The sequence below is a fragment of the Monomorium pharaonis genome, chromosome 4 (assembly GCF_013373865.1).
Source record: "Monomorium pharaonis isolate MP-MQ-018 chromosome 4, ASM1337386v2, whole genome shotgun sequence".
Lineage (NCBI taxonomy): Eukaryota > Metazoa > Arthropoda > Insecta > Hymenoptera > Formicidae > Monomorium > Monomorium pharaonis.
The window spans coordinates 12,092,407-12,112,439 of NC_050470.1; the positions used below are offsets into that span (position 1 = coordinate 12,092,407).

The following is a 20,033-nucleotide window of genomic DNA, read 5'->3' on the forward strand; positions in this document are numbered from 1 at the left end:
TACGGGGAGGGTCATTTGCCTACATCTCGATTGCCTACAGCTTCGTTTGCCTACACGAAGATAATTAAGGTACAAAAATACTATTGCACACATGACATTATTACGCTCATACACTCTAGCAAGAGCAAGGGAGTGAATCCCAGATACGCACAGTGTAAAACAGACATCACCAATCAAATTCTATTAATTTATCCCAACATTAATTAAAGCAATAATCTGATTGAAACGACGTCCACGCTTGTACTGCACCACATTTTGCGACTTTCCAAGGCACCCATACCGACGGGATGGGTCCGGAAAGGTGGACGAAGCTTTCCTTGTACCCCCCCCCCCTTGTGTGTGTGTGTGTGTGTGTGTGTGTGTGTGTGTGTGTGTGTGTGTGTGTGTGTGTCCACGCTTCGTACTGTTCCACATGGGTTTGCGACTTTCCATCTAAAGCAAGGTCTACCTACCTTTTTTTTATTTTTTAATCTACTTTTATTTTTATTTTTAATATGGTATATCTCAAAAACTAAAGCAGTTAGCCCTATAAGATCTATACAATTTTTTGTTTAGCATAACAAATATTATCAGAAATCACCGTCAAATCAAGGCGTCCAAGTTATTGGAATCGTGCCTTCAGAGTATATGAACGCAATGACATCATGTGTGCAATGTGCATATGCGCAATAATGTCATGTGTGCAATGTGTATGCGCGTAATAATATCACCTGTGCAATGTGTATGAACGTATTAATATCATGTGTGCAATGTGTTAATATTGTTTCTTTAGCTTATGTGTGCAATAATGTCACGTGTGCAATGTCTATGTACGCAATAATGTCATGTGTGTAATGTGTATGACCGTATTAATGTCATGTGTGTAATGTGTATGAACGTGTTAATATCTGTGTGTAATGTTTATGAGCAAAATAATATCATGTGTGCAATGTGTATGCGCGTAATAATATCATGTGTGCAATGTGTATGACCGTATTAATATCATGTGTGCAATGTGTTAATATTGTTTCTTTAGCTTATACAATAATGTCATGTGTGCAATGTGTATGAACGTATTAATGTCATGTGCGCATGAACGTGTTAATATCATGCGTACAATGTGCATATGCGCAATAATGTCACGTGTGCAATGTCTATGTGCGCAATAATGTCATGTGTGCAATGTGTAGGAACGTATTAATATTATGTATGCAATGTGTATGAGCGAAATAATATCATGTGTGCAACGTGTATGAGCGTAATAATGTCAATGATCATGTATGCAATGTGTATGAACATATTAATGTCATGTGTGCAACGTGTATAAGCAAAATAATATCATATGTGCTATCGTATTTTTTAAACTTCAATTATTTTCGTGTGTGCAAACTAAGCTGTAGGCAATCGAAATGTAGGTAATCAGGCACCTTTGCAAAATTTGTGTGCAAACGAAGCTGCAACTAGGAATATAGACAATTGAAACCCACTCTTTTGTACGTACAGTTTATAATAAAACTCTTACAAATATTTGTGCGAAAATTTATTTAAATTCACTGACTTATTTAGGAGTTATTTATTTAAAACTGCAAGAAAATAAGATAATTTTCGCTGCATAAGCTAATTTAAACAAAATTGTTTGTTGTTTTTTTTTTTGGAATCGGTTTCAAAGTCAAAATTCGAACATTTATAATTAAAATTTCTTGTTGTTGATTTGGAAAAAAGAAATAAATTTAAAAAGTCTGCAATTTTTTAATTGCGATAACGTTTAATTGGTGCTGTAAAACCGAAACATCCTTAAATCTAATCTTAATCTGTATTGATTTGTTTAATTTGAAAATTATATTACTTTAATGAGATTTTTAATCAATTTAAATAGACAAATGAGATTTATAAAACCGATGACATAATATCAATTAGTTTGTTAGTTTGTTCAACCATGAAAAGTACGTGAACGCATTATCTCATCGCTATTCTCTAGTTTCCCGGGGTAGCCCGGGCGAGCGTCATCGATCCAAAACTCTTTCACCATACTCTACAATCATTCTTATTTTATTCAATGCATTTTTTCTTTAAAACAATTGATCCCAAATTCGAAGGCAGAAACATGCAAAATATTCCGCATATTATTATACCCAAATGCTAATCTGGGGACAAATGTTTTGCTACAAAATTTTTTTATAAGACAAAATCTTTTGTTTTTAAAATGTTATAATATTAAAAAAAAATCTGATTTATTTCTGAAACAGCAATCTTAAATATTATATTACATGTATTATATTAATATATATTATCTGTACATTATAGTAAAAAACATTTTACATTTACGTATTAAAACTGATTTTAGTTAAAATTTTTATTATAAATTTTTAACATACTCAAGTATCAAGTTAACATAATGTAAATTTAAATATCTTAAATATGTTAAATTAATATTTAATATTTCTTGTTAAAATAACGTAATTTATGAATAAATATACAACTAACATGAAAATAATATGGTTTTAAAATGTAAATTAAAAATTAATGAATAAACGTGTCAACATTATAAATGCCAAGTGTTAAATTTCTTAACAAGTAAATTTGAGTGCACTTTTGGGATATTTTATAATAATATATGTTTATTTTAATACAAATTTTCCAACTGTATCAAAGAGTTAATTAGAGTAATTGCGTTAAATTATTTCTCAACTTTATAATTGTAATCGAAGGTCGATCAAATTTTAACTCGTGCCGCTATATCAGAAACATTCCTTTCATGTCTTATCAGTTAGATGTACATTGATCTCCTTAGCGAAACACGCCATTAATTATTCGACACGACGCATGTGTTTTTAACTTTTGCCAACTAATCACTCTTCACGCTTTCGACTACATTTTTATCATGCAAACAAGCACATATTTGAAATTGATATTACAAATTTCGTTTAACAGTTCTATTAAATTTAACTCACTTCAATAAATTAAAATATTTTGTATTTATAATACAATTACACAATATTTATAATATGATGACAATAAACTTGTAATGAATGAATAATTCCGTCATAATTAAAAGGTCAAAATAATAAATAAAATTAAAACCGATAAATGTGATGTAAACGATACAATTAAGCAAAGAAATGTCATTTTTCGGTTGAGGCAAATCTTGGTGTCTAATAATATTTTTTTGTAAATTTTTATAATTTCCAGTTCATACAAATTGGGCATTGATCTTAAAATATACTTCTAAATTGAAGCTGTAATATATTACATTATAAATTAAATTTAGGACAAGCAATTTAATAATACGTTAATGTTAAAAAGCATTTTAAAACACTATAAAAATTTATTGCAAAAATTAAAAATTAAAATTTGTAAAAATTTAATAATTAAAAATTGATATTTCTTGCATAATTGTTAAAATTTGAATTATTTGGCGAGACTATAATTACAGATACTGAAGCGTTTTTTGAGATTTCTCCAAAGATTATATATATGTACCGCGTATAATTTGTTTTCTTCAAGATCAACATTTCAATTTTAAACGCGTTTTTACACATATAGACTTTTCTAATACTAAATTTTATAATTTTCTACAAATATAGGATAATTATATTTGCTTTTACATTTCTTTGTTACGTAATTTTCAAAGTTTATGATAATTTCTAACATCATTTCTAAGTTATTAATTCAAATAATATTTTGTGGAATAAAAAAAGTGTGACATATTATTGAATTAAAATAAAGAGATAAATGCATAAATTAGCATGAATGATGCAATTATTTAAAAAATCCATAATAATATAAATGAACAGTTTATAAATCATTTCATTAAAAGAGTTATACTTACGAACAAATTATATTCGACCTTATGTTGAAAACGTTTGAGAAAGTATCTTTCCATAATGTTTATGTATCTATAATGTATTGCTTGTTTGCGCGTGTATGTGTAAATAAACAAAATAAAATCGTAATGTTTATATCATAATTTTATCCTAAGTAATATTTTTACATATTAATTTAATCAATTTTTCACTGAATAACTGTTCCTACAATACTTAGAAAAAATACTAAAAATTACTTTGCAATTAAAAAAAAAAAACTATAAATTCCTATAGCAAAAATCTATGAATCGATAAATCCAATTTACGGAGAATCCACGAAACGAATGTACGCAGTCTCTGTTCACGTCACTCGCGGTAATCGTAACTACCACGTGTAACGTATCAAAGTATACATATGTACAAGAGTATAAATGTAATCTAAAAGTATAACCTGATCACAATCTGTATTTAAAAAATCTGTAAAACAGTTATAACAGAAAATTATTCATTAAATAAATCCAAATAATACATAATAGGTATTATAAAAACATCCGCTTCTATAAATTAATTTCTAATTGACATCAAAATTGGATACAGTGCGATCTTAACAAATAAATTTTCGTCGATAACAATTGTTTTATAAAACAATTACTTTATTTGAACATGGCAAGTTGCGTAGTAATTATATGTTTTCAAAATTACCGCCTTTTTCTTCTCTTTAATACAAAGTGCATTGGTAAACTATTTATAGCCTTGCAACCCCAACATAATCAATTATACTTTTCTTTCTTTAGAATATAATTATTAAGGTATACATATAACGGCATTTCTTAAATTAATTTTTTCTAATTTTAATAAATTTAATGCATCGGTATTTTATCGCATTATTTACGATCAATCAATTGGATTCTTAACATCACAGACGATAGGACGAATCTATTTTGCGATGCATGCACGGGATTCAACATGCACATGGGATTACTCACCGATATTGACAATCCTGATGCCCTCGTCCTCCAAGAACTTAAGAGCGACAGACACATTCTCCAGTTTCTGAGAACGGAAGGTGGGCCGCTGGTTGTGTTTCGGCAGTCGCTTCTGCGCGAGCACTTCGATGAGGCTCACCAGCCGGAGACCGTCGGACAGGTCGCATTCCAGGTCGGCGATGTGCTTGTTCGCCGCCTTCAGCCGTTCGTTTGCCCATCTCGTGAAAGTGTTCTGTTGAATTCGCTTCCACTGCGCGTCCTCGGCCAGCTCGCGCTCGAACATCTCGTCCTCCTCCTCCTTGGCGGAGTTCTCGCACTTAACTGACTTATCATTCTCATTCATTTTATCGGCTGGTCCACTGCTACACTCTTACGGGTGAGGGTGGTGGGGTGCACGCCCCTGTGTTGGTGCCTAAGGATCACAGTATTGGTAGTTGCGAGTGTTGTTGGTGACGAGGATGTGGCTGTGTGTTTGCGACTCGAGAAGTAGTGATGGGCACAAACTGTTGGTTTGAAATTTGAAAGAGAGCTTTGTCAATAGTATGAACGCCTGTTGTTGTGTATTAACCTAGAATTGACTTATTTGTTGATATATCAATTGGCCTTCAAATCCACGTGCAATTTTAATTTAGATCTTTGAATTATTTGGATTTCGCGAAAAACGAATGAAAAATTTCATCAAACTATTACTTAATTAAATTAATTTGAAAACAATGTCGTTATTTTTTTTAAATTAAAATAAATGATGAAATTTGTTAAAGATAATAGATAGAGTGATTTATGTAAATGTAAATACAATAGAAGCATTTCTAACAGTTATAACATTATTAACTTTATACATCACAAAAACCATAGTTTTAATCACTTTTTAAATAATAATAATTTAGTTAATAACAACAATAATACTAATTTAATTAGTCACTTTCTAAATAGTAAAAATAATTTTATAAACGTATAATTAATTAGCACATAAAAAGTTTAACTGAGGTGCAAAAGTGCAATTTTTAATTTGTCTTAGGTAAATAATTGCTCAAACACAATTCGAACATATCAACGTTATTGGCGCGTTGTTTCCTAAACTGAATAATTATCATAATTTTTTGTTGAACCTTCGAAATAATTGTGTAGGTATCTCAAGCATAATAATGTTGCTGTAAAATGTTTCAATAGCAATCTAGCAATTAATTTTAGAAGTTAAGTCCTTAAAATTAAGGGCTCCAAAAAGAAAGTAAATAAATGTGTTTTGACAATACAATTTTGTTTAAAAATTAATTCAAAGACTACTTTGATATTCCTGGGAGAATTAATTTTTTCGAATATATAAAATACTCTCCGAACATGTAACGATTATTCTATATACATTAAAATATTTTTTTAAAATAAAAAAATTTTTACTAACATTTATTGCATTTACATTTTATAAATATTTTATTATAAATATTACAGAAACATTTTTAGAATGTTAATTTGAAAAGTTTATGAATATTTCAGGAATATTTAGTTAGGTTGTGTCTATCGCTAATACGAGCACGCATACTTGCGCAGCCGTAGAAGAAGAGGCTGAACGTCGGTGTACCTACCTGCACGTACGTACGTGTGCCGACGAATCGAACGCACCTTCTTTAGTATGGGTGCGTGCATGCGCACGTGTATGTAGGATGCTGACACGATATCAGCTGGAGCGACTCCGTTTTCACGATCTGCTGATGAGTCGTTGAGTTTGCGTTTCTCAACTCGCTTCGGATCACTCAGCAGGATACATCGATCGAAAGAAGACTTTCCTTGATAGCGGTGTCTCGTATCCTTGAAGTACCTTTTCAGGATAGTCGCCTGTCCTAATTCGCAATAATAATTCACCTGCAACGCGAAATATCGTAGTTAAAACATTATCGGCAATCAAATCGTTCGGACACGAATAAGACGCCTCGTATTTTATACTTTTATAAGATTTTTATCGTATATTTCTATAAGATCATACAATTAATAATTAATTTCTCTATATTCTATACATAGAAAGAATTTTTTTCTCTCTTAAAATTTCCTTTCAAAATCATAATAGTCTTAGATTAACATAGCCTTCAAAAAATTTTAACTATAATTTTGATAAAACTTTATTAAATTTTTATGACTACTATGATTTTGAAAGCAGTAATTTATAACGAACTTCTTCTTCTTCTTTAACCCAATGGTTTTCTATCCCTCTCCGGACACAGTACCACGATTTCACAAAATGTTAGAGCAGCAATCGTAAGAATAAATTGTGCTCCTTATAGTAGTAATGAAAACTTGTAATTGAAAATCATAATTTATCAAAAGACTTATAATTATTGCCAACCTGAAGAAAATTTAAATATTTCAAAAATAAAAGATTTTAACAGAGAGATATAAGTTTACATGGTAAAAAATCGATATATTGCTTTGCATTAACAAAAATTTCAATTTTTGTTTTTTTTTTTACATGATTGAATCCAGTTTACGAAAGTGCATGGAATCGATTAATTTCGTTTGTAAAGATTCGCGCACGTGTTTAACTGTCCAATATCTTAACATGTTTTACATGTTTAGCTTCTCCATAAATAAAATACCTAATTATAATGTGACATTCCAAAGAAATAATTTGAAAAATAAACTTTTCTGTTCATACACGCTACATACACATTAGTTTATTTAAATATATTTTTCTTAATAAAAAGCATTCATATTTAGATTTCAATAAGAGAAGACAAGAGAAAGTATCTCAATTTATTATTTATTATTTATAAAATAAATTCGATGTAATGTTATATTACCATGTCTAACAAGCGAGCTATTGAATTTTTCACGCATGATAGAAAATTAATCGGACGCACGTTAAATTACGAATCCTAGTGCACGGCGAGATGCCAAGTTATTTTTGGTACGCGCGTACATACCTATACGTGACTTTTTTCCAAGGTCTGATATTACATTCGAAAGATGAACTTCATAAGCGTGAACATTGTTGTTTGCAAACATTGAATAGATAACATAATCAAAGTTATCTTTTTACAGAGAGGCGGCTTAATTTACATTGTATCAAAATACATTTGCGCATAACATAATAATAAATTGTGTATATAAAACATAAAATATATTTCACAATTTAATATCTCAGTCTGAGAAGGCTTGATCTTCTGCACTATTTTTTTGAACATAATAATCGTGTTTTTATATAATTATCTGATACTTCGCAATTTCTTATAATTAAAATATTATCTGCGTAACATAAATAAGATAGTGTCACATTGTCAATAAAATCCACGATATGTATGTAATATATTGTACATTGTTATCTATTATTAGTGAAAGTTTTTACAAGATGACGAAATAATGTTAAAATACGATTGTTTTTATCGTGGCACTTAAAGTCAAGAAGGAGATTTAAGATATCACTTCAATCAAGCTGTCATCGAATTTAGAGATTTTAACATGTACTCCTCGACATTAAAATTCACCTTTTTGTCAATCAAATTATAAAAATAATATGCAAATAAATAAAAAATCTTTATAAATTTCACATATATTTTGCTAATAAAATGGATTAATCTGTATTATGTACATTATCAACCCATTTATTGATTTACTAATTATATATATATATATATATATATATATGTGTGTGTGTGTGTGTGTGTGTGTGTGTGTGTATGTAAATATGTTGCATATAAATTAGAAATATTATTTTAATAATAATTAAATTAATTGTTACATCAAAATGTTATTTATGTAAATTCCGTTTCTTTTATTATATTTACAAATTTTTCAAAAATTTACTTTATAAATTTACTTTATACAATCAACGAATTATTTGAATAAACATATATACACTTATGAAAAAAATATAAATTTTAGAATAAAGACACTGTTTTTTCAATGAATTCTCGATATTCCAAAATAATCAGAAAATTATTACACACAAACTCGTTCGTTCTGTCGGACAAACTCTTTATTTCATACGATAAACTTTCTATCAGCGGTCTGTAAAAAACTGTCAACGAGAAATTACGGCATCTTCTTCATTTTGTTTAAAATTCTCTTTAAAAGTGTAATATATTAGCAGAAAAAAGGCAAATATTCCGATTATACTTTTCTCTTGATGACATATGAATTTTATTAAAAAGTAATATAAAACGTCACTATTCGAATTACATTATCAAGAACGCGTGATTATTATTTTGAGACTCGACTTACAATTAATTTACAATTTTATATACTTTTTATAGACAATATTAAAAACAATTGTTTGAACATTTTAGGATTTTTATAGTGCTTAATTTTTACCGCAGTCAAAAAGCAAGCCAAAATTTATAATAAAAAGCTAATACTAAGTATTAATTTTAACTATAGCTGCCATTTTGTTCAAACGCTATATTTTGAAAACGTCTACATCGAGCTGTGTTTCAACTGTATAAATGTGTGTCATTTTGCTTCCTCATAAGTCCTGTGAAAACAGCAGTAATCATAAACACTATTTTTAAAAAACATGATTTAGAAAATTTTGAATATCAATGGTATTTTTAAATAAAATTTAATTTTTACAAAATTTAAATAACAAGTATAAAAAAGTGTCTTTACAATAAAATAAATACGACTTCTCTATCTCTTATATACGGATATTTATAATATATATAATAATAATATTCATAATATATATAATAATAATGTGTATGTATATTAAAGTACACACATTCTCTCTTAAAACTCTCTCTTTTAAAAATTATTTTATAAATATTTCTGTCTCTCTCTTAAATTTGGATATGTCTTTAGATTTAAGTTCTAATATAATTATATATTTATTTTTATACAAACTTTATATATTTAGTTCTTCAGAAATTAATAACAATTAGTCTAATATTATTTTTTATCATAGAAATATTGATAAATATTTAAAAATAAATTTTTTTTAATATTAATAATTTTAAAAGAATATTAAAAAAATATTAAAAGAATATGTATGACGTAATATTGAATTAGATATTGACTACAAAATACAATTTATTTTATCAATGCAAACTAATATTGGAAAGCAATTTGCAAATTATATGGCCCCAATAATTTGTGGTATTAAAGTATATGCGATGTACGTGCACTGTACTTAATTTAAGTCAAATGTTTAACTAGTCTTGAAAAAAAACTTTAAACACACACCAGGAATTCAGCAAGATATTATCAATAATAAAGGCAAATTACTCCGATAAACTTAATAAATTAATTTATGTGATTGCTTACTTCTCTTTTCAGATTGTAATACTATCATGTGATAACATCACATAGTCATAAAATATGAATCGTAATGGCAAATTTAGAATTAAATTCTTTCTATTAAAAAATTTATACGTTTTCATTCATCGATATTTATGATATATCGATAAGATATATCTCACGAATTAGATTTTAAAAGAGTAAAAATAATAAAATTGTTTTCTATAGCAAAAATTTTGCATTTTATTTTAACAAGAGATTTACCCAGTTTTATAATTATCACTTCATTTAATATCGGAAAATTAAAATCCACGATAAATAATTTTTTAAATACTTGCTGAAATTTTGAGCAAATTAATATATTAATATGGCATTTAATAATTAATACAATGCAACAAAATTTTTTTTGCCTAAAACAGTAAATGTGAAATATATGTATATAAATTTTTTCTTATAAATAGTAATCAATTAGAGTAATTAGACAATAATCGAAATCAAATACTAATATAGATCTTACATGCACTACACAGATCTTTTCGAATCGGATCGACGCTCTCGATCAGCACGACGCGATTCGCAAACGATTACTGACGTTTACGCCATCCACGAACCGGGAGTCGAACACGTCGAAAGAAGTTACTCGGATCTGTAAAGTTGTCCGAGAATAGTACGTGCTCCCTCATCGGTCCTTTGGTCGAGAGGAAGAGTTGGTCTTTATATATATACACACGCGCGCGCGCGCTCGTGGCGCACGCACACACACACACACACACACACACACACACACACACACACACACACACACACACACACACACACACACACACACACACACACACACACACACACACACACACACACAACATATATATATATATATATATATATATATATATATATATATATATATATATATATATGCACACGCGTATACAGGGTGAGGAAAAAGTATGGAATCAGTAAAAATATCTGAAAACAAGTTTTAAAAGAACAATAAGTAGGGTAAGACTACGATGTATATAATCCATAATAAAAAAGGCCGTGTAGAAGCGAGAAATGCGCGTTTGATCGCGCCATATTGTTGCCGCTTCTCCGCGATACTGATTGGTTCTCTACCATCTATAAAATTCTCTTATCCCGAAATACAATAAAAAATTTGTTGTAAAAAATATTAAAATATTAAAAATTGTTATAAAAAATATTCTGGTCGAAATCATATTTTCATAACAAATTTTTTACAGTATTTCATGATGGGAGAATCTTATAGGTGCTTGTAGCGCGTGCGCGCGCCCACACACACACACACACACACACACACACACACACACACACACACACATTGAGCGTAAATATTAAAAACTTCTCGATACTTATGTTCAAAATGAAAGTGAATAATCGCCTTTTGATGCATTTGTTGAAATTTTTTCGTTCTCTATAAGACGATGTTTTTGTATAAAACATCTTTTTTCAAATGCGTTGGACTAGAGTTATTTTTATCGGTTCCATAATTTTTCCTCACCCTGTATATCAGGGGTTTCTCCTAGACCCGCCATCGCTACCGCCCACTCTCGTTCTTGAGAAACGTAGACGCGTGCGGGAAAGAATCGAGTTTAAATTCCTATGCGAAGAAAATAAAATGAAACGAATCTGTCACCCGTTGACTGGTTTGACACTGAAGAGAAAACTAGACCATCATATCCCATACAGCACAAAAACTTTCAGCAACATTGCTGCAACGTTACAATATTACGAGTTGCAATGTAATATTGCAGAGACGTTTTAGAAACATGCAATATCAATATTACGCCAAAATGTTCCAGTAATGTTGCAGAAATATTATAAAATTCCGAAAATATAATATTAAAAAATATGCATCAAGTGTTCCAATATACGTGCAACTTCGTGTAAAAAGACATTTGTGACATTTTTAAATAGCTTTGTGAGATTTAAATATTTGGATTTGTGTGCAATATTTATACCAAAGATTATAATCTTTTTGAGATTTATTATAATAGAACAGTAAATTAAACAATTTATTAAATAAAAAAATAAAATTATCATATATATTTGAAAAATTGTTTAATTTACTATTCTATTATAAATCTCGAAAAATGCAATTAATCGACTATAAATATTAATGCTAAGAAATTCATATATATGTATTCATTAATATTATTGCTTTTGACAATAACTAAAATAATATTACATAATAAAAATAATGCTACTGAGATAATAGAATATTGTGTAAGTTTTTATTCCTATTATATATAAAATGTAATAATAATTTTCTAATTTTCTAATATGCTTCTAATATGTTTTAGATTTTAATAAGTAAACTTTGAGACTATATAAAAATATTCAAGAGAAATAAGAAAGAAATTCATTGCAATTGCATAAATTTACAATTTTTTATCCAAATTTTGGATGCAAAAAGATTATAAAGTTACACAAATTGCAACGATTTTCTTTTCATCTCTCTTGTCTTTATATATTCTCAAAGTTTATCTACTAAATTTGAAGCATCATGCATATTTATAGCAACGCGTTTTAATGTATCAAATACATTGCACCGTAACATTGCAGTAGTCTTACATTGTAATATTTCTCAGGGCGGACATTTCAGCGTTGCCGCAAGCTTGCAGTAACACTGCAGAATTCGCAACGTCCATGCAATATTACAATATTTCATCAATGTAAGATTTCTGCAATGTTTTTGTAATCTTTCGGTGCTATATGGGATGTTACCCGTCGCATATGCGCAATATTATTACAAGTTTTATCATCCTCCCTCTATAATGCGGTAGTGGTTGTAGCGATCGTCTTAGAGTTCTTTTCCAGAGCGATGCTTCAACACGAGAACTAAACTATCTAAACATGAACAACGAATTATTTATTTATTTTTTTTTTAGTCAATTACTTAACTTACAAAGGAACCTCGCGAACCCGAAAATTCTGATTTTAATGAAACTTGGCATAAATGTAGAGGGGGTAATTACATGAATTTAGAAATTTTTAGTTGGTGCTTATAAACCGTTTAAAGGGTTGAAATCACCCTTCAAAAATTGAGAGTTTTTGCCTTTTCTCGATATATCTCGTAAACAAAACAAAATATCAAAAAATGTTTTATACAAAAGTTTTACAGCATAAATACTTTTATTTAATGATGCTGTTTATTTAAAAAATTTTCTTTTTTCAAAAAATTTATTCTTTATACCTTCTCTATGTTGAATATTTACTGCATTAAAATTTCAATTTTAGTGAAATTCCGCACAAATGTAGAGGGAGGCAATACACAAATTAAAAAAATTTTAATTGGTGCTCAAAAACGGTTTAAAGGGTTAAAATCACCCTTCAAAGGTTATATTAACTGCATTCCTGTATGTATTACTTTTTATGTGACAGTTGCGCAATATTAGAATAGTCATGTTGATTTCACACAGTATTCATTCTGTCTTTGTCACATATTTCACATTCATGTTTTATATTCGTTATGTCACGGTATGCATCATATAGGAAGTAGAAATCACCTATTAATATTTTGTTTTGTTAATATTAAAGTTTTGCATCTTTATTATAATAATGTTACGCGTCATTTTCACATCAGTATCAAGTGACGTTTAACGTGTATTTGATTATTCTGTTAAATTGTTTAAATTTGTAATTAAACAAAGCATAATGTTACACATAAATGTTGCAAATGTTCTTAATATGTTAATTGTTTTATTTCAAATTACACATATTTCCCCAACGTCTATAAATAAGAAAGAAATACAATATGAAGTGATACAGGATATTATAACAAATAATGTAGCATTTGTTATATAAACCAATACTGCTTTGGAATTTCAAAATTATTGGGAAATGAATTTAAGTGACATAGAATTTGTGTAACAGATAAAGAAGAATTTCTAGAAAATGATAATAATAATTATGAACCTGATAATGAGAATAATTGTGAACCAGAAAACGAAATTTTAAATAGTAACTATAAGAAAAGAAAAACCGTGAAATATTGGAAAAGTGGGAAAAAAGGCCGACACGTAGTATAAGATAGTATAATTACTTCATAAATACTAGATACATAAAAGTCAATTTTATTGAAAATTTTTTTTAATTAGAAAAATTGTTTTTATTAAAAAAATTTGTTTTTAATAAATAGCGTAATTAAATGGAGGTATTATACTGTACAACTTTTGTATAAAACATTTTTTGATGTTTCGTTATGTTTACGAGATATGTCAAAAAAAAGCAAAAATGTCTTAACCTTTGTAGGTGATTTTAACCTTTTAAACCGTTTTTGAGTACTAACTAAAATTTTCTAAATTTGTGTATTGTTCCCCTCTACATTTGTGCCGAATTTCACTGAAATTGAAATTTTGATGCAATAAATATTCAATATAGGGAAGATATAAAGGGTAAATTTTTGAAAAAAAAATTTTTTTTTAAATAAACAGCATAATTAAATAGAAGTATTTATGTAAAACTTTTGTATAAAACATTTTTTAATGTTTTGTTTAGTTTCCCAGATAGCACAGGACGTCCTCAGGATCATCCTGAATATGTTCCGGGATATCCTGGGATCTTATCAGGATATAATAGTTGTATTATTGTAAATATTTTATATAAATATTTTATGTATAAATTTGACTTCTAAAGTAAGTTTAGAATGTTAGATTCTGTAATAGTGTTAATATAAATTAAAATTTTACTCATGTTTTGAGGACATCCTTGGGATGTCCTGAGGATATATGTATTCTAGCTGAAAACATTATTCTTAAAATATTGTATAAAGAGTTTCATTAGCTACAAAATATCTGAAGATAAACTTAAATATAATGACTGTATAAATACGAGACATTTTAGATAGCATAGAATGTTCTAAGAATATGATATCCTGAAAGTCCTCAGGACATCCTGAACGTATATAATTTTTGAAAAAGACAGGTAAATTAATATAGCAAGTGAGAAATTTTTGAATATTGTACGTATTTCTAAAATGTATTGCAAAATTAAATGTGTAAAAATGTTGACTTCAAAGTCAGATTGAATGTCTATACTTATTGAAACAATATAACATATTAACAATACTAAAAAATTATAAAAGATGAAATTAAATAATTTTTTTATTTTATTTTATACGAACGGCGCAAAAACAGTTTTTTTAATAAGTTATTCTACATGTTATTTCGCGCGCATATGTAAAAATGATTTTAAAAAACTGTAAAACTTTATATTTATTTATAAAAATATAAGTTAACTATATATGTTTCATCCTTCTGAGAACATCTATTGTAATGATCTATAACAAATATGTATGCATAAACAAGAAGTACTCTTGGATCATCACGAAGCGTTAGGACGCGTATGGTCTTCAAAGTCAAGCAGCGTCGGCGATGGTTGATACTTGGATGGATGACCGTTTTCTCGGGTACAGAAATTAAACATGCTTTAACAGGTACAACTGTTGCTGAAACATGTATAGTCTTCTTCCTCTTACAAAATTATCGTAGAAATAATTTGAACTTTTAATTTTTTGTTAAAGTTTTTTTTCAATTCTCAAAAACTGTTAAAAACACTTAGAAATATTTAAAAATTTTCTAAATTAATCAGAGTTTTTTATTTTTTAAATTTTCTTGAGAAACGTTTCAATTCTTATAAAAAATCGATACATTTATCAAAAATCCTTAAAAAAATCTTAAAAATCTGACAAAAAAATGGTCATTGTTTGCTATTCCTGAGGATGTCCTGAGGAAATTCTATGGTATCCTCAGGACGTCCAGTGGACTAAAAAGTGGCGCTCGTTTGCTATTCCTAAGGATGTCCTGAGGACGTCCCGGAATAAAATCAAGACGTCCTCAGAATATCCACGAAGTCTATCCTAAGAACGTCAATGTGCTATCTGGGTTACGAGATATATATCGAGAAAAAGCAAAAATGTCTTTACCTTTGAAAAGTGGTTTCAATTTTTTAAACCGTTTCCGAGCACCAACAAAAAATTTCTAAATTTATGTATTTACCCCCTCTACATTTATGCCAAGTTTCATTAAAATCGGAATTTTCGGGTTCGCGAGGTTTCCTTGTTAGTCAATCAATAACTTCCGCCGTTACATCCCAATTAAATTGATATACATATATCTCGAAAGCAAAGATAGGCATTATTTGAAAATTACACACACGCACAAAACATACACACAATAACAATTTTATTTGTTACTTGTATAGTCACATTTTGTTCGTGATTTGTTAATCACACTTATTACTATTTTAATAGTATTATTTATCACAATTAATAAAATGAATTAAAAGCTAATTTAAAAAAAAATATTGCATTAAGCTATTATTTAAATTAATTTTCTATTATTTAAATTAATCTAAGAAAATAATTTAATTAATGTAAAATGTTTATTAATAAAGTTGAAAAATTTTCTACAAAAACCAAACAAGTCCAAAAAATTAAATTTTCAAGAAACAATTAAGAAACTTTTCATTTTTTAATTCTAATAAAATCTTATAATTAATATACTCGTTTATTGTATAAATATAATAATTTTCTCTAAACAAAATATAAATGTAAGAACAAAATTGTATTTAATTAATATTTTGAGGATCCATGTAAAAGAAAAACATCTGAATTTAATTCTTGTAAAAATTTTATATTTATCTATTTATATAATATTTGACTTCTTTTAAAATATTATAATGATAATGTAAAAAACAAAATATATTATTTAAAACATAATAACTTTTCATTTTTTTTAAATAAAATTATAAAAGTTGCTTTTAACAAAAACATCCTTTACTAGGATGCGGCATATATTCGGAAGCCCTTTTTATTGGAAGCAATCCCAGATAACAGAAATTCATAGAAAAGTCATTAAAAAAAATATTTGTAGAAATAGAAAAATGAATAATTCTTGAGGAATATACACTATTAATCATCTTAAAATATTCCTTAAAAGTTAATTGTAATGGATACCTCGCGATTTATTTTTTAGAACATTTTGAGTATTCGTCAGGAATTACTAATGTTTGGATAATTTTTGATCAAAAACATCAATTTGATATCAAAATTAATAATAGATATCAAATTAATATTTTTAATATCAATATTAATTTTGATACAAATATCAAATGATATATTCACTGGGATACTGTCAACTTCAATTTTTTATTTAAAAAATAATTCTTATTAATCTTCTTTCTGTTCACCAAAGCTTTACTTATTGCATTCATAAAGCATACCCTTTCAGAAAGGATTTCTGATACCAAGACAAAAAATATTCTTGACATATTTAATCTTATATTACAACCTCATGTACTATAAAAAGTTCTGAGGAATTTCAACAAATAATTCTGTATGAATACTTTGAGAATTTCTGAGGAATTCCAATCATGGTGCATGTAACTTCTTACGTCACTCGATCTTGAACCATTTTTCTACGAATTTTTAAAGAATTACAGTTCAAAAAGGAAGAAAACTTTATGAAACTTTTTAGACTAAACTGTGCTCTCGGAACGTTAATGGCCGCGAAAACTTAAAAAAAAAAAAAAAAAAAAAAAAAAAAAAAAAAAAACTTTTTTTTCTTATTTTTCTTTAAATAAATGCGGTAAATTTTTTCTAGACATATTTTAATAATATACCTAGCTAGCAAAATGACGCAAACTTTGCAGCAAACTTGAGTAAACCTTTACAACAAAATTGCGACAAAGCTTGTTGTAAATAGTATGATGTATATTTTATGCAAATAACAGGGTAAAACTTATTAGTAAAGCATAACAGCAAATTTGTAGAACAAGACAAGAACAAGGCAAACCTTGCTGTACACAATATGTTAGCAAATTTGTGGCAAGAACAAGGCAAACCTTGCTATACACAATATGATAGAAAATTTGTGGCAACAGGGCAAATTTTATCGAAATTAAGATCGACAAAAATGAAATATTGGACTGATCAGTCCAATATTATTAAAAATATATAAACAAAGATTTAGGATTCAGAACTTTGAAATCTATTATTAAAAAATATGTGTATAATCTTGTTTGGCTCTTGTAAAAAACCTTATATTTACTACTTATAACTTTACATTTATACATTTATATCTTCCTTTTTTGTTTGATACTTGCTAAAACAAAATTGTTTATGATGTAATACTACTGAGAATAATTTTGTGTCATACTTTTGATTTTTAAGAATAGACTTATTTAATTTATTTAGAAAATTCTTCAATTACAATATTAATATATAAGTACGTACGTTACTGAATGCACAAATAAAATAATTTGAGACAGAGAAAGAAAGGAGGGATAAAAAAAGAGAAAAGAAAAGAGAAAAAGATTTTGAAAAGCAAAATGTAATTTAATTTTTTTCTAAATATATTCTATTAATATAAAGAGATGAGAGACTTAATCAGAGATAGTAATACTTTACTCATCTCTGCTTAAAAAACGTATGATAAAAAGAACGATTGGAGATTTAAATATTTATTGAATAAATTAATTGCGTTGTATTTGAAATAAATACTGATATTATATCGAAGAATATTTATAATATTTTTAAGTTACCGAAATGTTTAAAGAGCGAAAAGAGGCAAAACAATTAATTTAAATTATTTTTAAATTTAAACGTTTTTCTCTCTCTACCCTCTGCCGAATATTTTTACGTCTTACATTACAATTAATCCGCACGCCTTACTAAAAGTGCGACCCACTAACACGACCATCCGAAAGGTAGAAAAAAGTCGCTCTTACGATCGCGTCGGAACCTTATGCTAAAATCAGTGCCCATATATAGACTGCTCTTTCAGGCGAACGCCGCACATTTAAAGAGTTATCGCTTCTGTTTCCATTAAAAGAGTTTCTACTTATAAAGACGCAACCATACATGGACGAAAAGTCGATTGCACGGCACTTACCCTTTCTTTTGCGATACCACGTGAAATTGGCAAGCCTTGAATACAGGATTCTTTGATACGTTTGAAATAAAGATTAATTTGCTTTGCTAGAATTCAAAGATGTAATTAACCAGACACTTCCTCATAACGGCAGTTATATACGGATAATTAAAAACGTTAAAGCCTTATTTATAGGTTTTGATTGTCATCCACAGACGCGCTTCGTGCGCGCTATTTGGTTTGTTATTTTTAACCTTTTAAAAATAAATTGCAATGATAATTATGTAGATAATTATTATATACAAATTATACTATACAAATTATTATTTACTAACTCCGCTATGACGATCTCTCACGAAGTGCGCAGCAAGAGAACGAATTAACATGCATCAGCGTCGCGAAAAAGCAGTGACATTTCGATAAATTCAACTATATCATTTCCACTCCAAATAATCTTACAAATTATCAAATGTAAATATTACAAATAATTAAATGTAGAGAAACATTAATACAATTAAAATATGTAACAAAACTGCGAAAAACATACTTTAACAAAATTTATATGTTGAAGACATATTTTGCACTTTAAGAAAAACATAATAAAAGATATACAAATGAGGTTTTTTCTTAAGGTATTATGTGCCGATTTTCAATAAATTTAGAAAAAAATTGTTCAAAGGTATATCAAGCTGTTTCGCATAACTGGTTGAAATTTTAAAACAATTTATCGTACCGAATTTGAGCTATGAAGCTTCAAAGTTGAGTCTTTAACATAGAGAGGCTAGGTCGAACGTTAAAAAATTGAACGTTATGGCTTATAGACAAAAATCCTAACAATCGGTTTTCTTAAAAAACCAACATTTATTAAAACATATTATTTATATTAAATTAAAACAAAGTTTACGATGATTGCCCGTGTCGTTTCTACGTAAATCTAATCGAAAGTTTATTATTTTGATTTCCACTACAAGATTAGTGAACGACACACACACAGTATAGCGGCAACGTTGCGCCGCATAAACGAGTGTGTGTGTGTGTGTGTGTGGAAGAGAGAGAGAGAGAGAGAAGGTGAGATGGAAGAGGGAGGGAGAGGGGGAGAGAGAAGGAAAGGGGAGAGAGGAAGAGGGAGGGGGGAGATGAAGCGAGTATTTGCG

At 28.2% G+C, this 20,033-nt stretch overlaps 1 protein-coding gene across 6 annotated transcripts in view; it reads right to left on the reverse strand.

Moving 5' to 3' along the window:
- The window catches only part of LOC105831938 (filamin-A), a 132,127-nt gene extending 125,642 nt beyond the window's left edge, over positions 1 to 6,485 (reverse strand). For 4 of the 6 annotated variants that reach the window (XM_036285602.1, XM_036285600.1, XM_036285601.1 and 1 more), the window contains exons 1-2: positions 6,349 to 6,485; positions 4,769 to 5,180 (exon numbers count right to left, since the gene is read on the reverse strand). In XM_036285602.1, coding sequence (XP_036141495.1) covers positions 4,769 to 5,111 — 343 coding nt within the window. In that variant the 5' untranslated portion in view covers positions 5,112 to 5,180; positions 6,349 to 6,485. Of the gene's footprint in view, positions 1 to 4,768; positions 5,248 to 6,348 lie in introns of those variants that run through there. The other 2 variants (XM_012672436.3, XM_012672433.3) reach the window with 2 other exon arrangements.
- Positions 6,486 to 20,033: the final 13,548 nt, after the last annotated feature.